Source organism: Pteropus alecto, unplaced genomic scaffold (genome assembly GCF_000325575.1).
Source record: "Pteropus alecto unplaced genomic scaffold, ASM32557v1 scaffold92, whole genome shotgun sequence".
Taxonomy (NCBI): Eukaryota; Metazoa; Chordata; class Mammalia; order Chiroptera; family Pteropodidae; genus Pteropus; species Pteropus alecto.
Window position 1 is genome coordinate 10,062,044 of NW_006432447.1, and position 25,803 is coordinate 10,087,846.

Here is a 25,803-nt window from a genome sequence, read left to right on the forward strand (position 1 = left end):
ACTAAAACCAGCCCACGCTCCGGGAGAGGTGAGAATGTAAACACACGCTCTCCAATCAGAACCGCGCCGTGGTGCACACTGTTCCGTTCGTGGGATCAGTGTCAGGAGTCGGGGCCAGCAAGAGACCGTGACCTGTGCCCAGCAGGTAAGAAGGCGAACCTCAGAGGCCTCTCGCCACTATTGTCGTGAGCCATTTCGGGCCCCGCATAGTCGTTGCGGGAGGAGGTCTAGGAGAAGGGGCGGAAGGGGGCGTGGCGCGCTCCTGGCCCTGCCCGGGCCGGGGCCGCTCTGGGGCTGCAGGCCAGCGCCGCCAAGGCTGCAGGAGCAGAGCCGGGCTGCATGGCTCCTCGCGTTGGGCAAAGTCATTGAGTCACACCATACTTCTGCCTCCCCTGTGTTGTAGCTATTACACGCTTTTTAATTTATGCTTTCATAACTTTGTGGCTCCACAACCCATGAAGCATAGTAACACACGGATGTACGTTCATTTAATCCGGAGGCGAATGTGCACTCTTTAATTCCATATTATGGATAAGGACATCTAGTTTCCAAGCAAGAAGTAAATTAACATTTCCAGAGCTATTGGACCCAGACCATGCTTCAGAATCCCAATCTTGTACTCTATTCGCTGTTCAACCCTTTGGCTATAGAAGATAAGAATGGCTTCTTGAACGTAGTTACTTTTGACCATGTTTCTTCTAACCCTCGCCTAAATCCACATTACTCTCTTATCTTTCCAAAGTCAGAAAATGTGGCTTTTCATAATTTTTAGGTTCCGTCCCTATATACAGCAGCCCCTGCCTGCGGCTTATAACCTTTTAAAACACATTTTTTTTAATGAAACAGATGCTTTCGATGTGCGATTTCTGAGGCTAAGACCCCAGGCTCATTAGACCATCTGCTCAATAACAAAATCTCCAATCATAACAAAAAATGGAACTTTAAATATTTGAGGATTTGGAGTGTTTTAAAGCAAAGACCAGTAATACACCTCGATAAAGAGACAAAAAGAGAGGGGAGTGTGTCATGGGTAGTGAAATGAATGAAAAGCATTGGAAGTGAAAGGATTTCTAAACCCAGAAATTTTCAGATTACAGACCCGGGCCCTTCTAAAAGGTCTTCCTCTCCAGATATCAAGCCCTAACTCTCACCTCAAGTAGAGGAGAGGGAAATGCTAGCCCCACTGGATATGGGGATGTAGTCTAAGGGTAGTCCACCTAAGAGGGAGATTTCTTTGAAGTCTCAGAGTTCATCTAAAAAATAAATACAGATTTTATGTTCTCCAGAATGTATCCATATTTTACTAGAAAATGATCCTTTTATTTAGGTGAAATAAAGGTACAATTAAATGTACAGATCTTAAATGTTAGATGAGTTTTGACAATTGTATATACCTATGTAACCACCGCTCAAAATCAAAATGACATTTTAAACTATTTACCTGTCAAGTAAAACTGACATTTCAGAAAGATGCAAAATGTCCTTTATGTGGCTTTGAATGACTCTTGTCCTTGTTTAAGAAGCGTTAAAATAAAAAACGGAGACCAGCCTTGAAAATTCCCTGAGCAAACAAAAGCAGTTAGTCACACAAAGTTTAATTAAGCTTATTTTGCAAGAATAACTGGCCTATCTTTCTTGCTTATGCCACTGGAAATCATAAGCAAAACTTGAACTGTTTCCCAAAGTTGATATGAAGTAACCACTGAAAATTCTAATAGTATAACCAGTCACTGTGAAGAATAAATAACCATTGCCTTCTCACTGTATAAGCTGCTTTATAGCATGCCCTTGAGCCTCATTCTATGTTTTGGTTTGATTGCCAAAACTGTTGGTTTGCAGACTGTCTTCTTGGTGTGTGCACAATAAATTTTTACTACTTATTATTTCAGTGATTCATTCGTTATACTTAACGTATTTCTTAACTTTTGACAGAAGCGTGGACCCCATCCCTTCTGTTATGTAGTAGTTTATATTCAGTACCTATGTGACAGTCTCTACCCCTATTGCATCAGAATCACTTGGAAAGACTTTAAAAATACAGTTACTTGGGCCCTGCCCCATATCCTCTGCATCAGCATCTTAGGACAAGTCAGGCACCTGTTTTTTTTCAAAGCTGCCACCTAATTTTGATTTGCAGCCTGACTTAAGAAGCACTTACGTATGATTGTTACCAAAGTAAAACCATTGATTAATTTGGATTTACAAGTTCAAGATCTGTTTGACATTGGCAGAACAGACTGTAGTTATTCAGTTAATGGGACCTTATGTCCACTTCTGTGTCAAAAGAATTGCTGACAGAATCACTCAGTGGAAAGTGTAGTGGACTCTGAACTGTGAATTGGAATAAATCTGCTGAATTCAGATTAACTTGTTTTGCAAAAGGGTAATTTCTCAACAGACTGGATTCTGCCTTTTGGCAAAGGGAAAAGTCAGACTTTATAATCGCTTTCACCTCGATACCTTTCAGTCCAGGGTACAACATTCCATCTCTTCGATAGGGTCTGATGATTCAGCAGAAGTGAGGAGAGTCCTCATCCGCAGTATTGGCAGGCACTGGAAGCACCTCCTTCTAATCTAACTGTAATTACAAGATTTCAGGGTTCTTTTGTAATTTATCCAAGGCCCTTTGTGCAAGCTTTGTAAAGATTAACCACATTCTTTATTACTTTCGTTGGTAATTTAATTTTGTTGGGTATTTTATTGGGATTTTATTTGGTTTTGTTTATTAATTAATTTATTGGTGGACATAGGTCAAGGGAGGAATAGGTTTAATTTTTTTAAAAGCAAAGGCCAAAGTAATGCTAACATGCTCTGCAAAGAGCAGAGCCAGTCATCAAACAGTTTTCATACCAATTATTCTATTTGTGAGTGCTGGAACTGAGATTATAAGAGGGTTATTTGGCAGCTTTCTTCCCTCTGGGTGGAGAGAATATCCAGGCAACCACATAATTTAGTAAAAGTTGCAAATATCATGCCTGGAGAAAATATACTCTTTAAAGATTTATAACAGCGAGCTCCTGCAGGTGGTAACTCTTTAGCCCTCCAATATTACATCTTAATTTCAGTGAATTAAGAAGGACACTCAAAATCTTTGTGATTGTTTAAAAGCATAACCCAGGCTAAGCCTTTGAGAAATATTCTCACAAATATTTTATCAAAATGTGAAGTGTTCGGTTATCAAAAGAAGAAATGAATTCGGGGTTTTGTGATCCATTATAGAATGGCTGAAATAAAAGAAGGCAGAAATGAAATATCTTAAATACAAACAAAAAGCAAGCAACAATAACAAAACAAGAAATCTATGTAGAACACTTTTTTAGAACAAACATTGAAAACGGTACAGCAGGAAATGTGCTATAGAAAATATATCAACATAAACAGAGCAGGAAATAATATAACCAAGTAGTTCTTTGAATAAAACCATTTAAGTTGCTTTTGATTGCTTCTCATTAAAATATTTATGGACCGCAAAGTACCAAAGCTTAGACATAGGCTCGAAGCAAAACCAGTGAAAAGCAACTTTATTATTAAACTGTCAGGGATAGATTTAATGCCTGGTACCAGTGGACAGACACTGGGAGTTTTTCCCAGTGACTGTCTAACTTAGAGAAAAGCTGGATTCCAGCCACTGCCTTGGGCTGGCAAGCCCTGTATTTTTACTATGCGTTTTGATCCCAATGAGACCCAGAAGTGGAGCGGGGAGCACTGCAGGGAAGCAGGGTGCAGAAACTGAAGGAACATTGTTTCCCAGTTTTAGCTTTGTCTTCATCGATTGTGTTGTTTCTGTTTTTAAAGCAAATTTATAGTAGTTTGACATCAACAATGTGTAAAATGTATTAAGAAATGGTGACAATTGTTATGTCATGCTATGAGGACGTACGAGATCTCAAATGGCTTAGAAATTATAGTCCAGCATTTCTCAATATGGCAGAACTCCACACTTGGGGGTAGCCCAGGGGTGGGGGGCGGGGGTGATATCAGTCTTTACATGTTTTCTGTTTTTGTTTCTTCCGTTTTGCCATTAACTTTCATTACATCCGCCTCCTTTAGCTTTTTAAATTGTAACTTACTGTTTTGTTTTGCCTTTAATCCATTATTTGTCAGCAAAACAAAGAATGAGCTCTTGGCAGAATCTCTGATTCCTAGGGTTAAGACTCGAACTGGGGTGTAAGCCAGGTTAGAGACATCTTCATGATGAACTCAAGCCTTTAAACTTCTTTCTGCATCATTAGCTATGAGTTTCTCTTTGGAGTTTAGCTGTGATTTATTGTTTTTTTTCACTTTTTATATGTACTTAACATTTATGACATTTTTCAGATGCATGAATAGGAAAAGAAATTAATACGCACCCATGTACTCAGCCCCTAGCTTCAGAAACACATTACAACTACAGTGGAATTCACTATGTGTCGCTCCCACATTGTATCTCCTTCCCTAAGCCATAGGGGCAACCACCATAGTGAATTTGGTGTTTATAATTCCCTCATCCTCTATTCTGTAGGTGATCGGCATTTAGGTTTGTTTATCTTTTCACAGTCATAAACAGTTTTCTATGACCATTCTCGCATGTCTCCTTGTATATATGTGTGAGTTTTTTATGTATCAGGGAGAGGGGGGAATCATCATCAGTTTTACTAGATATTGCCAAATTGGTCTCCAAAGTTATTGTACCAATTTATACTACCACTATCTATCTATCTATCTGTCCGTCCGTCCGTCCGTCCGTCCGTCCATCCATCCATCCATCCATCCACCCATCCATCCATCTATCCATCTGTCTATCTGAACTCCCCTTTCTCTACATCCTCAGTTGTGAATTTAACATTTTTTGCCAATCCGATGGATATCAAATGACTTCTCATTTCCAATTCCCTGACTACTAATAAAGATATATGTGTATCAGTAATGATATAGCTATGTATAGATATGCCATCTAGATTTCTTCTTCTGTGAATTACCTGTTTATATCTTTTCCCCATTTTTTTTATTGGATTGTTTATCCTTTTCTTATTTATTTGTGGATGTTCTTTATATAACCCAAATACATAGTCTCTGTGTTTTAACTTTGTTTAAAGTTACTTTTGAGGTGCAAAGTTGTGTTTTTTGGTGTACGGTCACATTTGACAATTCTTGTCCTGTGTGTTTTATACTTTTTGTATCTTGCTTAAGAAAACTTTCCCTAACCTGGAGTTATGGAGATTTTCTTCTGTATTTTCATCAAAAAAATTTGGTTTTTTGTATTTAATTCTCTAGCATACCTAAAATTGATTTTTATATATGATGGGAGGTAGCAATCCAGGGGATTTTTTTCTTCCATATAATATCTATATCAATTAGATTTGCTTTGTAATTAACCATGCTAAAACTCAGTGACTTAAAACAACTATCATTTATTTAATTTATAATCCTGTGAGGCTGTGCTCAGCTGGGCTCCTTCATGTCTCTGTGTTCAGTTACTGTCAGCTAGGTCACTCTGCCAGTGTTGTGGCGGGCATATTGCTGCTGAGCCATGAATGCATATCTCATCATTCAAGCCTGCCCGTGTTATCAGAGCAGAGGCCTGTCTGCCTGCACATGTCTGAAGTCCAATGAGATACGTACAGGTTTTGCAGCAAAGAAAGTAAAGGTTTATTTTAGAGAATTGCAAGTTCCAGAGACATAGGTGAGCTCAAACACCTGGCTCCCTCAGGTTTCTCGAGGGGAAAGATTATATAGGGGAAAAATCATTCGTTATGGAAACTAAGGGAGTCGGGGTCAGGGTGCTGCTCATTGGAGCTAGGGTAGTTGATCGTCATGTCCATTTCTAAAATCAGCCACGGTGTCCCCTACCTGTCCCCTCTGATCCCTTGGTTGGTGGGGCTGTTCCACTTGGGTGGGCCTGGGGCTGAAACACACTAAAACCAAGATGTTATCCTTAGTTTAACCAAAACTTATTGTCCTCATGATCATAGACCTAGGCTTTATTCTTAAGAGATTTGACATTGGCTGAAACCTTATGTCCTAAGGCTTAATGATTAGAGGAGTAGGCCTACAAAGGTAGAAAGATTAGGGTGAGACCAGCAAGCGAGTCCCAGTGCTATTATAACTAGGCAAAGCCTGTTTGAATCAGAGTAAAAGCTATCTAAAGAAATGTAGTTTGTGTGCGCTTACACCGGGGCTTCTTCATGATGGCAGCAGGTTGTAAAAGGGGACAAACCCCATTGTGGAAGCCTTTATGTGTCATGTTTGCTAACAGCCCATTTGCCAAAGCAAGTTAACACGATTTAGTTCAGACTCTGAGTGGGATGGCATTAAAGTCACATGATAAGGGAACATGAATACGGAGAGAGGAATAATGCTGCAATTTTTATAGTTAATTTAGCAGAACATCCTTTGTCTAAGCATTTATAGTTCATTCTTATCCCAGTGATCTTTAATGACATATATCAAGTTTCCATATATGTGTGGTCTGTCTCTAGACTCTGTTCCTTTCCTTTCCCAACACAAATACTATAATACCTTAGTTTCTATATTTTTAAAATAAGTCTTTATGTCGGTAGGACAAATCCTACTTTGTTCTTTTGAAACTGTCTTATCACGATTAGTTTCCTATTGCTGCTGTAGCAAATTACTACAGACTTAATGGCTTAAAACAACATAACCTCATTATTTTACAGTTCTAAAGTTCAGATGTCTGAAATAGGCTTCACTGGGATCATATCAAGGTGTTCGCAGGACTGCATTGTTTTCTGGAGATTTTAGGAGAGAATCCGTGCCTGTTCCTTCCACCTTCTAGTGGTTTCCTGCATTCTTAGCTCCATTTTCAAAGTAAGTAGTCTTGGGCTATGTCCTTTCTTGCTGTCATCCATCTGATTCTCAGTCTTCTGTTTCCCTCTTCCACTCGTAAAGATACTGGTGATTACATTGAGCCTACCTGGATAATCCAGGATACTCCCCAATCTCACAGTTAGCAGACTAGCAACCTTAATTCCCCTTTGTCTTGTAACCTAACATTTTCACAGGTTCTGGAGATTAGGATCTTTGAGGGGACTTTATTCTACCTTCTAGATCTATTCTTGGCCTTTTTTCTTTCATATATATTATAGAATCCATTTATCAAGTTCCATGAAATACTCATTGGGTTTTTGATTGGAATTACATTGAATTTATAGATTAATTTGGATAGAAAAATACCTTTATACTGAGTGTATCTTGCTATATGCATAATATATCTCTCCATTTATTTTGTTCTTCATTAATGTCTTTTTAAAAAAATTTTTAATTATATTTATTTCTAAGTACCTTTTTATTTATTTATTTGCATTTTCTAGTTTTTTGGGGGGCCAATATATTACAGTGCAATTAATTTTCATACGTTTGTCTTAAATCTAACTAGTATGCTTTTTTATTAATTATAATAATTTGCTTATAGATTCTCTTGGGTTTCTTTGTAGATAATCATATCATTGAAAATAAAAATTTTGTTTCTTTTTCTTTTTTTATATCTTTTATATTATTTTTAGGTCTTAGCACTAGCTAAGACCTCCAGTACAATATAGTTAAGAAGCTCTGAAAAGTGTCATTTTTGTTTCATTTAATCTGTTAATGTGATGAATTCAGTTGATATGCTTTCTCATATTAAATGATTCATCATTCTTATGATAAACCTAACTTGGTAATGATGACTTCCTTCTTATATATTACTTTATTCATTTTGCTATTATTTTTATTTAGGCTTTCTTCATTTGTATTTATGAACAAGAGTCAACCATTATTTTCCTTTCTTGAACTATCCTTATCTAGCTTGGATATCAAAGTTAACTTTTAAAAAAATTTTGGAGCTATTTGTATAAAATATGTATGTATAAATATGTCTGTATTAAAAAAAAAAGATACAGTATGTATCTTTTCCTTAAATGTTTGAGAGAATTCCCCTGAAAAATAGACCAGGATTAGTGCTTTAGAGGGAGGCTTTGGTAATTTAATTCATCTTCAGTAACTAGTCTGCTTTATTTTTCTATCTTTTTTGGACTTGGTTTTGGTAAATTTTATTGTCCTAGGAAATTATGCAATTTATTCATATATCCATTCAGCATACATGTGTTCCAGAGCATCCAATATTCTTTCTTGGAAAAAAAAATTCAACACATGGAACGCATGTATGAAATCTCTGTTGCAATCATAGTTATGTTTCTTTTTAAGTTTTTCTTTATGTTCATGTATGTGTTTAGTGCTTTTGTTCTTGATCAGTCTTGATGGAGGTTTGTTTATCTCATTAGTCTTTTCAGAGAATCAGTTTTGGATCTAAGGCTTCTTGGCGTAATGGCCAGTTCCAGATCTGAGGTAGAAAGTGTACAAGATAAGCTTGGGACATCTTTTAATGTCAGATTACAAAGAAGCTATCAGAAGCTACTAGAGTTATGTCAAGAGGAATCAAGAGTCAGCTTGAAGAGGCTACCACTTGCTAAGGATGGGACCGTTTGAGTTTCAATAATGATAATAATTGCAATAGAGAGAAACTCATCAAATATCTTTAAATCCATGAGTTCATAGTAGTATTTTTAAAAATTGATCACCTTCAGAGAATAATAGAGAACCAATTCATTATCTTGAAAAGTGATTTTAAAAAGAATGGAAGAGAGAATCTAGCATTTATCCTGCCATTCCTATATGAACTGTACCCCTTAGATAACTAAATAGTAGATAAAATCTTTATAAAAAGTATTCTGATTAATAAGTAAAAATGTAATGATAGAATACCAGCATTTCACAACCCCCAGTGTATAGATAAAGGCATTAAACATCAGTGTTTCGTGCTAAGACCATGAAAAGAGAGTCAGACATATGCTTCATGATGAAAGAACACGCTACCACTCATAGTCTTCCCAAAGGGATGAATCTGAGTCTGATCCAGTCTCTGGATCCAACGGCTAATTTGTAAGAAACACCAAGGAAAGAGAAAGTTTGAACCTCACCATGCATGTGCAATACGCAAAATTCATTCTATTGGAAAATCTACAGGTCAAATGACAAGGCTACTTCAACAGGTTGATTTTACAGAAATAAAAGGAATGGAAAAGGAAACTATAGATTAAAAGAGTTTCAAAAGATATATCAATTTTTTTAAATTGGGAAGATTGAACTGTAATGCTTAGGGGTACACATTGGGTGATGAAGCTTTTACTTTCTTAAAGGAAGTAATAACTATAAGTCAGGGTAATGGTTACTTGGCCACTTATGAGTAGAGCTGCCAGATTTAGAAAAACAAAACAGTACACCCAGGACTCCCAGTTAAATTTGAATTTCAGATAAACAGTGAGTAATTTTTTAGTGTATATCCCAGCATACTTGTTTACCCAGAATTCAAATCTAAATGGGCCCTGTGTTTTATCTGGCAAAATGTTGATTTTTTTTCAGGATAGTAATGCTGTTTACTTCTCAGCCTGCCTTATAGCTAGCAGTGGTCATAAGTCCCCGCGTGGGCCAAAGCAGTGTAAATTAAGCCAGTGAGCAAGGTTTGGGGAAAAGTGGAATAAATGGGCAGATACCCCCTCCCCCTTCCTCCACACAGCATGGTGTTGGAATTGTAGCAGTCCTCTCTCAACCTCAAGGTGACTGAAGACAGAAGCCCCATGCTGAGGACAGAAGAGCACAAAGAGAGAAGGACCTTAGGTTGTTGGTAAAGTAATATCTTGGAGCTCCTACCTTTGTCAGGTTTTATTATCAGAACTTTATCGCTTGATAAGAAAAACTTTTCTTCTTTTACTATGTTCTGGAACACTAAGTAGCACTGGGATTATCTGCTCCTTTATATAAAGTGAGTAAGAATTCCTCTGGAAACTCTCTGGGACTGTTTTGAGAGTGGAGGATTGGAACATTTGTATTTCTTCTGTTATTTTTGGTTTGGTTCAGTTTTCTCTCTTACCTGAAGTAAGTTTTGGTAAAAATGCCTTTTCCCAGGAAATTATCCATTTTATCTCAGTTTTCAAGTTTATCAGCATAGAATGGAATAGATTGTTCATTATTATTTTAACTTCTGCATTTGTAGATATTTTCACATTATTATCTATTTTGTATATGTTCCTTTTTTCTTAATTAGTTTAGCTATTGATTTATCTATGTAACCATTTTTTCTGCTCAAGGAACAACCTCTTGGACTTATTTATTCCGTCAGTTTTCTATTTCCTAATTTGTTAATTTGCACTTTTATTTCCTTCCTTCTGCTTTCCTGTGTACTATACTACTCTACCTCCCATCGCCACCCACCTTTTGTTAGTTTTATAATTCCTACATTGTCAAGAGTTTATAACATTTGCAGGGTTTGGGGAAAAGTGGAATAAATGGGCAGATACCCCCATTTTGTTCTGTAAACATGATCCTCATATTTATTTCATATTTAAGACTCATTGTCAGTTCTTTTGTCACAATTTTTCTGTTCACCTCTTGGTCAACAGAAGTTTATCCTCTGAATTTTTTTTTCTAGAAATGCTGGTGAGAATAATATTTCTTGAGTTCTTGCATATTCAAATCTGTTATCTCTTACTTTTATACCTCAACCACAGTTCGGCACAGTATAAAATTCCTGGTTCATATTTTCTTTTCTAAAAGGACTCTACGGGTTTTTACTAGCATCGATGTTACCATGGTAAAGTCTGAGGACAGCCTGACTTTTTGCCCTTATAAATGCCCTTGACCTTTTTATTTGGCTTCCCAAATGATTCTTATTTTACTTTTAAAAATTAGGAATTTTACTAGGCTATGTCCTGGTGTTGACATTCCTTTCTTGTCCTGAATTTTGGTGTGTCCTTTCAATCAGAAATTCAGATCTGCTTTTATTTCTGGAAAGTTTTTTTCAATTATATCTAAATATTCTACCTGTTCCATTATGTATTATCTATTGTTATATAACAGATTACCTTACCACACATTTAGCAGTTTAAAATAAGACGCATTTATTATCTCACAGTTTCTGTGGGTCAGAAGTCTGAGCATAGCTTAACTGAATCCTTTGCTCAGGATCTCACAAATCTAGAGTGAAGACATCAGCTGGGCCCACAGTGTCATCTGAGGCTGAGTCCTTTCCTGAGCTCAATTGCTTATTGGAATAATAATTTCCTTGCAGCTGTAGAGTTCCTGGTGTCTTGGTTCTTCAAGGATAGCAGGAGAGAGTGTCTATAGAGCATCCATCATCTACTCCTGTTTTATTCTTTTAAAATTAGGAACTTTATTTAAACAAATGAAAACCAGTAACAGTCTGGTTCTACAGAGATGTTTCTGTCAAGGCCAGGATAAGCACCGAATCCTTTAACTGACCTGGATCAAATTGTTTGGGGGAGGTTCCCCACTCCCCACCCCACCCCTTAGTTTAAGCATTTAAATACGTTGTTGCTCGTTTTCACTATATGTGGTGGAAACACTTTGAAATCCGCATACATTCTATTGGTCCTATTGGAGAGGCACCTGGGAAATAAAGGCGATGTCTTTCTTCAATGCGAGGGAAAGGTAGGAGTGAAAATATCCGTTTTACGTGCCCTTATCCTCTAGCTCAGTGGTTCTCCGGGTGTGACCCCAGGCCAGGAGAATCAGCATCACCAGGCCAGGAGAATTCATTAGAAAATACATATTCTCAGGCCCTACCCCAGACCTGCTGCATTAAAACTTCCGATCATGGGGGTCCAGGGATCTGTGTGTTCAAACCCTGCAGGTCACTCAACACCATGCCCACATTTGAGAAACTCCTGCTCTTGTCGCACCAGAATGTCCCTTGGGAGCACTACTTTGTATTTCTGTTTGATTTTGCCTCAGCCGAGGATTCCACAGTGGTCTTTGAAGGTTTGACTGATAAATTACCCCAGTTCAACATGTTTTGGGAGGACTAGACCAGGAGCCAGGAGACCTGATTTTTAGCCTAATCTCACCACTGGAATATTCCCTCACCACGAAGATAGAATTTTACCACCTGCTTTCACCGCTTTATGTGACAGGGGGGGAAAAATGAAATAATGGATGTTAAAATAGCTTGAAAATGTTAACATGTAACATGTAAAATGCAACGTGGCATCAATATAAAAGTTTGTCCCTATATATCCCTTAACTCAGCCAGATTTCCCCATGCACAGTGTGGAGGGACTGCGTCACCTTGCACTCCAGTCACATCCTCAGAGTGCAGGATTATAAGATAAGTAACCACAACAAATTTAAAACTGGTGAATATAGAAGATGCAGTAGGCAAATAAAAAACAGCTTTCATGAGACCCCTATCTTGGAAAATATAATGGTTGTTTTGTTGTGGTTGTTGTTGTTGCTGTTTTTTCCAGTGTGAAAAAGATAGACGAAGTGTTAGAAAGGAGAAGTAAGGGATTTACTGCATAGGAACCACTCTGCTATTGTGGTACTTGAAGCTAATCCCCACTTGAGCTAACGATACTCATCTTGTCCACCGGGTGGCAGTAGCAAACCTGTAGAATCAGTCTCAACTGAGAATTTTTTCTGCACAAAGTGAGAAACAGCCTTCTTGCATTACTTCCGTGGGCATTGCAGGGAGAAGTTTTATTTTATTTAAATTATGAAGATAATATCCCATTTGAGGAAAAGACCTATATTTAGGTTCAAGTGTCACGATCCCTTGATTGCTCATTTAGTGCTCTAAGATAAATTATTTTAGTCAACAGAGCAGAAGTAGGCCCTAAGTGAAGGACTGGTCTAGAGTTACACTTCTGTATGTCACTCTCTTTATTTTTGCAGATTAATAGCTGTAATTTTTTAAAAGGTGAAATCACAACTTGCCAGTTCAATTCAAAGGAGTTGGTAACTTACACTATTCACACTATCCTTTGTGAATTCAGCCTTGAATTTTGACGTCATCAGTTGCCACTCACAATTGTTTACACTTGACATTTCCCACTGAGACATCGAAAAGTCTTGGTGGTAGATGGGTTTGCAGAAAGCTGTTCAAGCTAAAATCATCGTGGGGCTTCTCATTTCAGAGGCCAGTCATGGATAAGCTACCTGCTAGCATCATCAGAGGGGAGAAACAGACAAGAAGAGGCTTTCTAGGAAATAAAAGGCCTCTTTTAGGATTTCTTTAAATTCAAATTATGTAAATTTGACAGATGTAGACATTATTTCTCTATGTAAAAGGATTTAGACACGGGAATCACAAAATGTAAAAGAATAGGTTTAAAACTATTTGGAAGTTTACAGTGTTTTTCTTGGCATTCTGTCAGATATACATAGAAATGCTTGCTCGGCTGGTTTCTAATGACGTAGCAGGTCCCTCGGCTTCGTTCCACAGGATGTGACATTTCCTCTGCTGATTTTTCCTGCCTCCTTTTCCAATCGTGGGACAGTTATTCTCCCTGACAAGTAAAGAGTGACAAGTTCTTTATTAACAAGATCAATAGGTCTCTCTATATATTTTTAAATGTATATACCCACCTCTGAAATGATCTTATTAAGAATACCTTAATAAAAATCCTTTCATTTTATTGCAAAGACACTATTGTAATAACAGGCTTAGGAAGGAAACACAGATAATTACCAAGATGAATCATTTAACAAGGTGGAAAAAAAGTTCCTTTTGTGTAAAAATATCTAGTGATTGACATGTTGCCAAATTTCCACAAAATAGATTTCTATGTAATTTAGACTTTTGATTTCTTTTCCTCGTAGATCACAAGAACCATCCTGATCTGGATGAGTGTCGGGGAAACATTTTTCGTTATGAAATAAGAAGCAGAGGGTTCTCTAGGGCAGTTAAAAGATCAGGATGCTTGCTCAAGATGTCACTCTGGCAATTCTCTTCCCACCCACCGGTGATTTCCTGTCTGCCCTGTCATTCCTGTTGGCTGGCACACTGTAAGGTCTTCGGCTTTGACTCTGCAAGCAGCGGGGAGTCACTGGAAGATTTTCAGTAGAGAAGCGTCATGATTGACTTGAGCTTTAACTGGATCTCCTGGGCTGCTCTAATGAGATGAAAATGGAAGCGGACGGGAGCAGCTGCAGGGGGGTGTGCGGAGGCCAGTGAGGGGTCCCCCGTGATTCCTCTCTGACTTCGTTTTCTGCTGCCTTCCCCTAGTACCTGGGCTCCAGCCAGTTCTCCTTGCTGGTTCTTGAACCCACTTATCAAGCTTCCATATGGGTCGACCTAGCCAGCCCCTCTGCCTACAGCACTCTCCCAGGCACCCACGTGGCTTCCTCTCTCACCTTCAGACAACACCTTGTCACTGAGGCCTTCCCTGACCACGCTGTTTAAAATTGTCCCTCACCCAGGCCAGGCCCTCCCTCCCCTTTCCCCGTCCATTTTCCCCCTGCACGTACTGTCTTCTGACATACTAGGTATTTATTTGATTGTGGTCGGTCTCCCGACACATCTAAAGTGGGCGCTCCACAGAGAAGGGCTGGTCTTATTCAGTGCTGTATCCCTGACACCTACACCCGCATCTGGCGTACAGTCAGTGTCCCACGGATGTCTGGAGTGAGCCCTCCGGACTCTGTTGTTCCCAGGCACCTCACGAACAGACGCCCCCATCTCAGAGGGCCGTGGAGAGCAGAGCGTGTGAAGCAGGGTATGGAAGCACATTATCACCTCGGTGATTCGTTCTTGCCAGGCTCTTCCTGCAGTTTTATCTCATCTGTCAAATGCCCTCCAATGCAAGAGAGGGCATAGCTACCTTTTCAGACCGGGCACATAGCTCTAGTCACCATGTCGTTTATGGTCCAGGTCCTGGGCAGTTGTAAAGCTGGATCAGTTGCTGGATTTCCTAGAACCTCATGACATTCCAGAGCCCCCTTGTTCCCAGGAAGCCCCCACACCGCCCAGCCCTCTCGTGCAGCATCTGGCAACCACTGGAAACCATCTGGGTGATGTCCAGTCCTACCCCATTAGAACCATCCCCTCTCCTTCCTGCTGTGCCCTTTGGAGTCCTTGCCTTGACCTCGTTTTGTTTTTACTGAGACAGTTGTGTGGTGCCAAATAAAGACAGAAAACCAGCATTTGCAAATTTGGTTAACATGGGTGCTATTTTACCACCCTTTGTGAAGGGCAAACTTGTTTCTATTTTTATTATAATTACTCATTCTCTCCTACCTCATTTAGCTTGCTCCTGAATACCTGGGTGCATCTGCATAACCTCTTATGAGCCCACCTTTGTTCACACAAACGACTGCTACTTACAGCTCTTCTACCAGGCTCCTTTTGTAAATATTCTAAATTTTATTTTCTCAAAATAGAAAGAAATGTGATAACTCGCTGGTTCCACAGTTTCCTTGTTTTGCTGGATTGCAAGTCCCTGAGATTTAAATGTTCTGTATCCCCCCCCACACCATTCTTCATCATCATAAAAGCAGAGATGGAATGGAAAATAGATTTTGAGATTTTTTAAAGTATTTCTTGCTGGTCTTCAGAGGCAGAATTCAGATTAAAAGAAAAAAAACTTGTCAATTATACTTTTGTTTCTACTCAAAACCTCATGACTGCTCACTCAAAGGTCCCTTATTCTAATCTTAAAACATTGTTGACAGTGTCCCAGATGAATGGCAACAAATCCTGGGCTTTGGTGTTTGGATGGCACATTTATTCCCTGGGAAAATAAGTAACAGTTTGCGAAGGAGCGGGGCTGGGAGGCAGACCTCCCCTCGTTCTGAGAATTCCCCTTGTTCTGATTTTCTGAGGATTCTGATTGAGCCTCCTTAGTCCTTGTTCTGTTGCTGAAAATAATTATGGTTACTTTTGTTTCTGGAACTCTTGGGAGGGGAAAAAAAAAAGAAAAAGAAATTTGCGGCCTGGAGAGTTTAGTTTTGAAATGCAAACACAGGATTTATGAGTCAGACTTGGGCAGGGTGTCATTTTCTTTTTAAAGAGCAGCAATATGAGTCCTTGAATTGTCTTTGTTCTCTTGATGTTTAACCCGGATTCCCGGGCAGTTAGTTGGTCAGCCCCAGCACAGCTCCACAGAGCACGTGGCCCAGCCTGGGCACAGCACCCCGGAAATCAGGGCGCCAGGGGAGGGGCTTCGGCCCGGAGGCCAGGTTGATTTACAAGGAGGAATTGGACTAATCACTCTAAAACACTTAGCACATAAGGATTAGAAATAAAAATTCCTGTTCTTGGGGCGGAGGGAAGGCACACAGAAGTGTCATTGTAAGTGACATAATTTACTTCTCTTAACGGTAGGCGCTACAAAGCTGAGTTTACTTTCTAGAAAACTCTTTTCTAGAAAGTTGCATTTTATCACTGCAAAAGGATTTTCTTTCCAAATGAGTAGCTTTCGAGTAAGAGTTTTGGAGTCACAGAGACAGATTAAGAAAGTGATGAAAGGCAATTGTCAAATTCACGGAGGAAAAAAAAAATACTCTGCTTGGGAGACTTCTTTTTACCTGTCCATAACGGGGTAGCGATGTCGGCATCTAACAAGTCAGCAGTTTCTCCGCACCAAATAAGCACTATTTTGCTGAGTAAAGGGAGCCTTACCCTTTATATTCATTCCTAACCAACGAGGTGCAGGGAGAATTTTAGTCCACCAGGTTTTTACAGTGATGAAAGCCGAGCTGTGTTACTGAGATCACGACCATCGTAGCCAGCATAGGTGGTTGACCTGTAGTATGTTTGTGTGTATAGAGGGCAGGTGGTAGGATGGGGAATCTGCCACAAAATTACGTAAAATAATCGGAATAATTGTAATTGCCTAAAACAGAAACGTGCAACTAGAGAAGTGAGTAGTGACGCAAACACTGGATCCGTTTTGGAAATGTTCTAAGACCAGACTATTAACACAGTGAGGCGTTTTAAACGGAGCTTGCTATGTGTTTGGAGAGAAACACATACCCTTTTACTAGGAACTGGAAACAAACTCTTTGAGTGGCAGTATCACCGTGGGTGAGTTTAATTGCTGGGATTAATAAATCACAGTTGCAAAAGTTAAGTTCTTGGCAGGATTCTCTGTTCAGCTGTTTTCCCCTGGCCTCATTTCGTTCCAGGTTTACGGTCTGCATTATGACTGGAGCCAGCAGTCGGCTCGCTCTTTTCCTTTGCTGCCGTTTCGTGGTGGCCCTGGGAGTCCGCACCGCGGCGCACTGCGTGGCTGAGGATCACGAGGCTGAATATTACACGGCCGCAGTGTACGAGCACCAGTCGATCCTGAGTCCCAACCCTCTCGCTCTCACCAGCCGCAAGCAGGCCTTGGAGCTAATGAACCAGAACCTTGACATCTACGAACAGCAAGTGATGACTGCAGCCCAAAAGGCAAGACGTGTTCCTGGGTTAGAGCCTCAGCTTGTCTCGCAGAATGGGCCAGATTGCTCCTTAGCCCTCGGTCAGGGGTTCCTGCGGCCCCTTTAGAAAATCAGCCCAGCTGGTAAAGCTGAGTTGAAGTAGTCAGTTGGTGAGAGTCTCACTACTCAGAGAGTGGTCCATCAACCAGCATCAGCCCTTCAGAGCTTATGAGAAATGCAGGATTTGGGCCCCGCCCAGATGGGCTGAATTAGAATTTACGTTTTAGCAAGATTCCCAGGTGATGCTTTTCAACTCAAGTCTGAGAAGATGGGGCTAGATCCCTGGTTCTCCAAGGTAGCTGTGAGAGGAATCACTGGGCCACTTGTAAACAAATATGGCTGGGTGTCACGCCTGGGTGCCACGCCTGCAGAGCCAGATGGGGTGTGGGCTGGGCTTCGGGATTTTTTTAAAGTTCCCCAGTGGATTCTGATGTGCAGAAAAATATGGAAATCACCAGGCATGATGGCCTGTCATAGTCTCTGAGGCATTCCAAGTTTAACTAAAACAGTAAGCATCCACAGAATTGCCACTTGCTGCCTTCAGATTATTCGGGGTTCATTTCTGGTCTCAGTGCCAGATTGAGAAGAGTCTTGAGAACTCAGTCCAGACAGAGCTGAGCCCAAAAGAACAAAGGGAGGCCAGTGCCAGCCTTTGTGAAGCCTTCCTGCTTGGGCCCCATTTCCCACCCCTGCCAGGAAGGGTGGGGCAGAGAAGGGAATGTCGGTGCCAGATGTTACTGTAAAAAATGCCCTGTTGGGAAATGTATAACCAAAGGGAAGTTTGGGCTTTAACCCTGGTGGCAGGGTGACCAAGACCAGCTGCTTGAAGAAGCCCTGCTGTGCCTCAGCAGGAGGTAAACTCCATGTGAGCAAAACTTCCCTGTGTTTGAGTTTAGAGGACAGAATCAGTTGCGCCAGCAGGTCCTGCCCCAAACCATCCCTGTCTCTGTTCAGGGGCTTAAGATGGCCTGGACAGCCACTATCGATGGCGACATTTTAAAGTTCTAGCCTGTAATATGCACACGCGTGCATGCGTATACCCACACACATACACACACACACCTGATGTTGGAAGGAAGGTTAAAGACCGAGTCCAGTGTCTCCTGCTGAGTGACACAACAGGCCTCTCTTGTTCCCAACCTGACATCCAGTTTCTCTTTGAACACCTTCAGTGGCCCAAAACTCCTGTCTCACAGGCCCACTGCTTCCAGCTGAGGACAGTAGGACCTTCTGGAAAGCTCTTCCTTTCAATGAACAACGCTCAGCCTCCGTGTAACTGCCACTCATCATTCTGTCTTCTGTGCCAAACAGAACAGACTGAGCCCTTCCCACAGCTCACCACCCTCCCCAAATTCGAAGACAGCTTCATGGCCCACTTTGCATCTGTCCCCCAGGATATGTATCCCTAGTTCACCCCACAGTTCCTTGAGAGAGGAGGTTGGAAGGTTAAATACCGAGTCCAGTGTCTCCTGCTGAGTGACACAACAGGCCTCTCTTGTTCCCAACCTGACATCCAGTTTCTCTTTGAACACCTTCAGTGGCCCAAAATTCCTGTCTCACAGGCCCACTGCTTCCAGCTGAGGACAGTAGGACCTTCTGGAAAGCTCTTCCTTTCAATGAACAACGCTCAGCCTCCGTGTAACTGCCACTCATCATTCTGTCTTCTGTGCCAAACAGAACAGACTGAGCCCTTCCCACAGCTCACCACCCTCCCCAAATTCGAAGACAGCTTCATGGCCCACTTTGCATCTGTCCCCCAGGATATGTATCCCTAGTTCACCCCACAGTTCCTTGAGAGAGGAGGTTTTCAGACTTTCTACCAAAGACTTCCCAGGTTGTCGCCATGCCCAGAGCTCTGCACAGTCCTCCTGATTCTGTCTGATGAAGGCAGGGTGGAGGAGGTCTGTCACCATTATCGTTCTAGACATTGTCTCCAGAACGCTTTTGAGAGCCACATCTCACTGTGGATCCATAAGGCCACTTGCTGTCAGCTAAAATCCTGAGCCTTTTTCACACACTCAGACACACGTACTGCCATTGTCATCCTGTACTTATAAAAGTTGATTTATTTAACTTGAGAGCAAGATTTCACATTTATGCTGTTAAATTTCATCATTCCAGCCTGTTGGGCTATTTGGGGATCTTTACTGCCATCCAGGATATCAGTTACCTTCTCGTCATTCACAGATTTGATAGACACCTCACTCATGTCTACCTGTAAACAAATCCCAGGCTGTGCCTGCAAACCTGATGACTCAGATCCACTCCAGTGCATTCTCTGCACAGAGGTGTTTGCTTACATGGCACAAAGTATCACCCGCCTCTTGCTTCTCTCTTGTCTACAAGACCATTCTAAGACATTTGGCAACTGCCATCCTGAAACCCAGAGACTGTGACTGTAGCATCCCCCCGCATTTTAATAACCTGCCCCCAAATGAATCATATAGTGTGTTTTTGTTGAACTCATGCCAGCTGGCTGCGAGGCATCATTCCTTCCCTGTTTGTGGTCCAGGAGCAGGGATGAAGCTGTGGATCTGATCATTTTTAGTGTTTACAGACATCTTAGCTCCCCGATGTGTTACATGTGTGAAAGCAACTTCTAAGACGAATCGATGCCAAGCATGTGTCAGAATTTTATACCAAAGTTGTGATAAGGGTAGAGGTTCCTGGACAAGCCAGCTAAAATTATTTCTTTCTTGGTAGAGGCATTTATGGGGAAGAAAAGGAGTCCAACTTAAAGATATGAGGCTGGTCAGTCACCTGAGTGGGCAACCTTAATTCCTCAGGAGTTCTTGATTTCATTAAGATCTATCAGAAAATCACCCAAGCCATTTATCAGGAATGCTACTTGCTTCTTAGAATGTTCTGGAATGGATTAGTTATCACATCAGACCCAAAATTCTGCCCCAGCTCAGATTTGGTTCTTCTCCTCACTCCTGTCAGATAACGTATTCAGGAAATGCAATTTTAAAAATAGTAACCTGATACGTATACATAATTTAAGTGTCATCGTCCATAAAAAAACCATTCCATGCTCTCAACGTTTTCCTTTTAATAAAGAAAAATATCCAAGTATAATTTTCAAAAAGTTAAAAACATGACTCATAGAAATATAGAATAAACATGTATCAAAGCTTTTATTTACCTCATTAATTAATGAAGGAACCAGTATGATGGTAAAGCTGTTCAACAGAGTGTGTATCACTGGATCAGTCAGTCAAATGAATGTGGAAATGAATTTGCTAGGAGATACAAAACTGGCTAATTTTTGCAGGGCAATGAAATTGTAATCTTTATAGTTGTCATGTTTTATTAAATAACAAAGTCAAACAGTGGTCCATCTACTAGATAAATAATCCTTAAGTGAGGTCATTTAGTACCCTCGTAGATCCTGAAAAGGCATACATTCTTCATTTTGCTGTTTCCAAGTTCGCAATAATTTTCTTTACAATGTGCAGTAAGGTAACCAATCTCATACTCCTGTAGAGGGATTGTACATTTGTATAATCTTTCTGGAAACCTGTTTGGAAATGTATGTTAAGAACGTATAACTTTTCATACCCTTGACCCAGTATTTTCACTTATAAGACTTTATTCCAAAGAAATAATTGGCGAGCCAATCAAAGATTTGTGTACAGCATTCATTCGCTAAGTGTTTTGAGCGCTCTGTATGCAGCTGGTCACATTTTTTTTTTATTACAAAAAGTTGGAAACAATTCAGATGTCCAATGATAGACAATAAACTGTGTTGTCTTTGTAAATATACTGTGGCCATTACAAATGATATTTTTGAAGGTATTTTTGATGTTCTATGTAGTGAGAAAGTCAGGATGGAAAACCGTATATTTATTTTCTCAATTATATATACAGAGACAGAGAAAAAATGAAAATAGTCAAGATATTAACAATAAATATCTTCATGTGACAGGATTATGAGTTCTTTATCTGTTTTCCAAGTTTTCTACAGTTCAACTTTTGAAGCTTTTATAACCAGAAAAAATTCTAGAGTGTTCAGTGCATCCCAGAAGTATGTAAGTCAGATTGCCCTTTGTTTTAGATCACTCATGCCTTCTCTGCCTTATTTGTCCCCTTTCACTTTGGGGCAATGGTCCAGCCTTGACATTTGAAGCCCTGTAAGTGGAGAGTAGCAGAAGCAAGAGGCCCTGGTGCCGAGAGCTGAGTGCTGCCCTTTTTGTTTGGATTTTCTTAGTTTGCTTCAGATATCGCAGGGAACTCAGGTGTCTCCAGGTGTGGGGAAAGGTCTGCGGTGTGGTCAGGAAGCCACAGGTAAAGGGAACCTCCTCATACCCACTCGGAGAAGTGCGAATTAGAGCAAGTCCTTATTTCTATCTTGAAATCAACACACTTGACTTTTACCCACTAGCCCAGTGGGTCCCAACCTTGGCTGCATGTCAGAATCACTTGGGGAACTTTAAACAAACACTGTTGCCGGGACCCACCCACAGTCAATTGAAGCAGACCTTTTAGGGGTGGGTCTCAGGATTACCCTTAAACAAGGAGTGTTTTTTCAGAAGTTCTCTGTCTGACTCTGATGTGCAATGAAGGTTTAACTACTGGACTACAGATAACACATCTGGTAATGAGCCCAATATTCAAGGCCACTACAGTTGGCCCATCTCCCATTGCACCACCAAAAACTCAAAACCCCTGTTTCCTTGGCAAACCCCTGCTCCCTTCAATCCTCCCTCCCTGGACATGCCCCCAGGTACAGTTAATGGTTGTTTCTAGAGGACTTGATCTTTGTTCCCTCAGAATTAGGCCAAGCGAGGCCGCTTCCCCAAGACTAAGATTCCCAGTAAGAGTACAGCCACCATCTTTTTACCTCTGGTTCCTGGTACACAGCAACTGCTTGATGGCTGTCAGAAGAACGAAAGAAAGAATGAATGAATGAATGAAGTGGTGCTGCCCATTACCTGATAGCACACAATAGTTTGATGTTTCTGATTTACAGGGTGTACAGATTATAGTGTTCCCGGAAGATGGCATTCATGGATTCAACTTTACAAGAGCATCCATTTACCCATTTTTGGACTTCATGCCGTCTCCCCAGCTGGTCAAGTGGAACCCATGCCTGGAGCCCCACAGATTCAATGACACGGAGGTACGTGAGGGTCTCACCCTTCCTCCTCAGGGGGCCGCAGGCACGCACAGAGGAACCATGCCAGGGACCAAAAGCCCAGACATGTTAAATGAGGCTGAAAGGGGACCTTGGGATCCTAAAAATGAAACCCAAGTTCCTTGTGCCACACAGTCATCCAATGAAAGAATGTCTGGTATTACGAGGCATTTTTTCGTCAATCCTGGTTGACCTCACAGATTGCCAAGACCTTGTCAGCTTACAATCGCTTCTCTTTTTTTATTTTTATTTTTTTATGCCTACAGCACCTGGTCTTCCTAGGTGGTCTCTCATCCAAGTACTAACCAGGCCCCACCCTGCTTAGCTTCCGAGATCAGACGGGATCGGGCACATTCAGTAAATATATTCTTATTAAACAGAAGTAAAAAATAATGAAAGCCCACCTTTACCACACTCCACCCCACCCCTCATTCTATTTTCTTTCCTAGAGAAACTGCCATCAACAATTTGATGGGCGTCCAACTATATTCTTTTATTCATTTTATAATTATCGACATCCTCTTTTTTAGCATGCTATATGGTTATTTTTTAAACTCTTGCTATTATAAACAATGTTTCAATGACTATCCTTATACATATAGTATTATAAACACGTCTAAGTTCTTCTCTATTGTAAACATGTCTGTAAGGTAAGATTGCTAGAAATGGAATTTCTCAGCAAAGGATATGTACATTTTAAAATTATTTTAAAGAGTACCAAATTTCACCATTAAAAGACTTTTTTCACTTTACATCCCCAGTAATAGTGTATGAGTGCCTGTTTTCCAACCCTTTGGTCAATGTAAGATAGAATAATCTTTTCAATTTTTGCCAGTCTTACAAGGGTGAAAAATATCTCATTATTATTTTAATTTGGATTTCCTTATTACTAATAAGGTTGAGCATCTTCTCATGTTTGTATTTGTTCTTCTGTGGATCACCTGTTCATATCCTTTAGTTTCTCAGTAGTGGTTTGTTTTTATTGGACACAATACAGGGACTTTCCTATTTTAAAATTATAATGCAAAAGGCAGGACTTAAAAATTCCATTATTTATGCATTTATGTATACCTTTTTTTCCCTCTAGGTCCTCCAGCGCCTGAGTTGTATGGCCATCAAGGGAGATATGTTCCTAGTGGCCAATCTCGGGACGAAGCAGCCTTGTCATAGCAGTGACCAAGGGTGCCCAAGTGATGGAAGATACCAGTTTAACACAAATGTCGTGTTCAGCAATAATGGAACCCTTGTGGACCGCTACCGCAAACACAACCTCTATTTTGAGGCAGCTTTTGATACTCCTCTCCATGTAGATCACATCATCTTTGATACGCCTTTTGCTGGCAAGTTTGGCGTCTTCACTTGCTTTGATATATTGTTCTTTGACCCTGCCGTCAGACTCCTCAGAGACACTGAGGTGAAGCACATCGTGTTTACGGCTGCCTGGATGAACCAGCTCCCACTCTTGGCAGCTATTCAGATTCAGAGTGCTTTCGCCATAGCCTTTGGTGTCAATTTCCTGGCTGCTAACATCCACCACCCATTTCTGGGGATGACTGGAAGTGGCATACACACCCCTCTGAAGTCTTTTTGGCACCATGACATGGAAAACCTCACAGGTCACCTTATAATTGCCCAGGTAGCCAAAAATCCACAGAGTCTCGTTAGTATAGAGAATGCCACAGATAAAATGGACCCATCCCATAGTAAGTTTTTGGAAATCTTGGCAGGTGATCCATACTGTGAGAAGGATTCTCAGGAAGTCCATTGTGATAGAGCCACCACATGGAACATGAACGCACCTCTCACGTTTCACTCTGAGATGATGTATGATGATTTTACCCTGGTCCCAGTAGAGGAAATGGAAGGCTATCTCCGAGTCTGTGCAAATGGCCTCTGCTGTCATTTACTTTACCAGAGGCCCACTTTGTCCAAAGAGCTGTATGCCCTGGGGGTCTTTGATGACCTTCACACGGTGCACGGCACTTACTATGTTCAAGTTTGCGCCCTGGTCAAGTGTGGGGGTCTTGGTTTTGACACCTGTGGGCAAGAGATCACAGAGGCGACGGGGGTATTTGAGTTTCACCTTTGGGGGAACTTCAGTACTTCCTATATCTTTCCTCTGCTCCTGACCTCAGGGATGACCCTGGAAACCCCTGACCAGCTCGGCTGGGAGAATGACCACTATTTCCTGAGGAAAAGTAGACTGTCCTCTGGCCTAGTGACGGCGGCCCTCTATGGGCGGTTGTACGAGAGGGATTAGGAGAAGTGTGGGGCAGGCAGTGGCCGCTGCATGGACAGCCCTGCACTTGCACAGGCCACAGCTCACAAGCACCGGGACCACCTCTTCCCCCATCCTGGGAGCTGGGAGAAGAAGTAGGGGAGACAGATCGATTCCCCCAGTGTGTCTAGTATGAAATGTCCTCTTAAGTGTAAATTATTGAGATGTTTTCTGGTATTTTCTACCCACATTTATCTTTTTCAAGCCACACCTTCCTCCAGCAAATCTCTTACTATACAACTGGTTTTAAGAGCGAAAAAAATTACAGTTTATATTTTATAAATCCTTAAATCAGTGAGGTGTGTGTCTATATGTTTCTTGTTCTTTGTTGATCAGTGACACCTAAGACATACAAGTATTTCACAAGCCTCCAACATTTTCTAAGGGAAGAAACAAACTCAGAGCAAAAGCTGCATTAGAAATGGCTGCCGAGGGGCCCATTTCCATGCTGATCGACCAGAATTCTATTCAGATGAAGTGATAACACTAGAGCCACCAACAACACCAGAAACGTGGATCTAGAAGCAGCTTTAAAAACAGAAGGGAAGTTTTTCTCATATCTGCCTTTCAGTAAATGGAATATGTCAGGCAGAGCTTGGAATAACTGGAAAGAGGGGGGGTTGGAAAAAAGTGCTGAAGAGAGGGGCAGCAGTGGGAAGGTATGAGTAATAGGATTCTTTCTGCACAACGTGTCTCATCTAGGGATTCCAGAGGCCTTAATAAATCACACTAGCTTTGGGCAAGAGCCTTATGATTGCCCAACTGTGCAGGACAGAATGATGCTGGTAGAATCTACTTCGCCCCCGGGAGGGCCTTCCTTTTGCAGAGAGGCAGCCCACCTCTTGAAGAGAAGATGGGATACCTGCCACAGAGGTTGGCCTGCTTTGGTCATTCGTGATTTAATCACCCAACAGGTGTTTTTGGAGAACCTATCTGGTACAGAGTAAGGAGCTCACAATATTCATTCTAGATGCAAAATCATATTGTGTATAAAGACATTGTTAGGCCACTGATTTCTGAATTATTTGTATCTGACATTTCAGCATCATTTTGACTCTGCCTAGTAACTGTTTCCAATCATTAAAGTGTAAAATTTTTAAAGAGCATGGATAATTAGTCACCTGTGGCTTGTCTAGTC

The 25,803-nt window shown here is 40.9% G+C and overlaps 1 protein-coding gene across 6 annotated transcripts; it reads left to right on the forward strand.

Moving 5' to 3' along the window:
- The first annotated feature begins 10 nt into the window (after window positions 1-10).
- On the forward strand, window positions 11-24,963 carry BTD (biotinidase). 6 transcript variants are annotated; one of them, XM_015585748.2, is made up of 5 exons: window positions 69-145; window positions 6,657-6,807; window positions 16,957-17,221; window positions 22,223-22,372; window positions 23,475-24,963. In XM_015585748.2, the coding sequence occupies exons 3-5, from the start codon at window positions 16,973-16,975 to the stop codon at window positions 24,645-24,647; spliced, it is 1,572 nt and encodes a 523-aa protein (XP_015441234.1). In that variant the 5' UTR covers window positions 69-145; window positions 6,657-6,807; window positions 16,957-16,972; the 3' UTR covers window positions 24,648-24,963. The 6 variants fall into 6 exon arrangements, with proteins under 6 accessions (XP_006907323.1, XP_015441234.1, XP_015441236.1 ...); XM_015585750.2 differs by lacking the exons at window positions 69-145; window positions 6,657-6,807 and adding exons at window positions 15,980-16,120; window positions 16,674-16,855 and having other exon boundaries at window positions 16,927-17,221; XM_025043649.1 differs by lacking the exons at window positions 69-145; window positions 6,657-6,807 and adding exons at window positions 15,980-16,120; window positions 16,674-16,855.
- The last annotated feature ends 840 nt before the right edge of the window (window positions 24,964-25,803 follow it).

Coding starts and splice junctions, on each gene's coding strand:
- BTD (XM_006907261.3), top strand. CDS start 16,973: ATGACTGGAGCCAGCAGTCGGCTCGCTCTTTTCCTTTGCTGCCGTTTC. Junction 17,222..22,222: donor TGATGACTGCAGCCCAAAAG/GCAAGACGTGTT, acceptor TCTGATTTACAG/GGTGTACAGATTATAGTGTT. Junction 22,373..23,474: donor ACAGATTCAATGACACGGAG/GTACGTGAGGGT, acceptor TTTTCCCTCTAG/GTCCTCCAGCGCCTGAGTTG.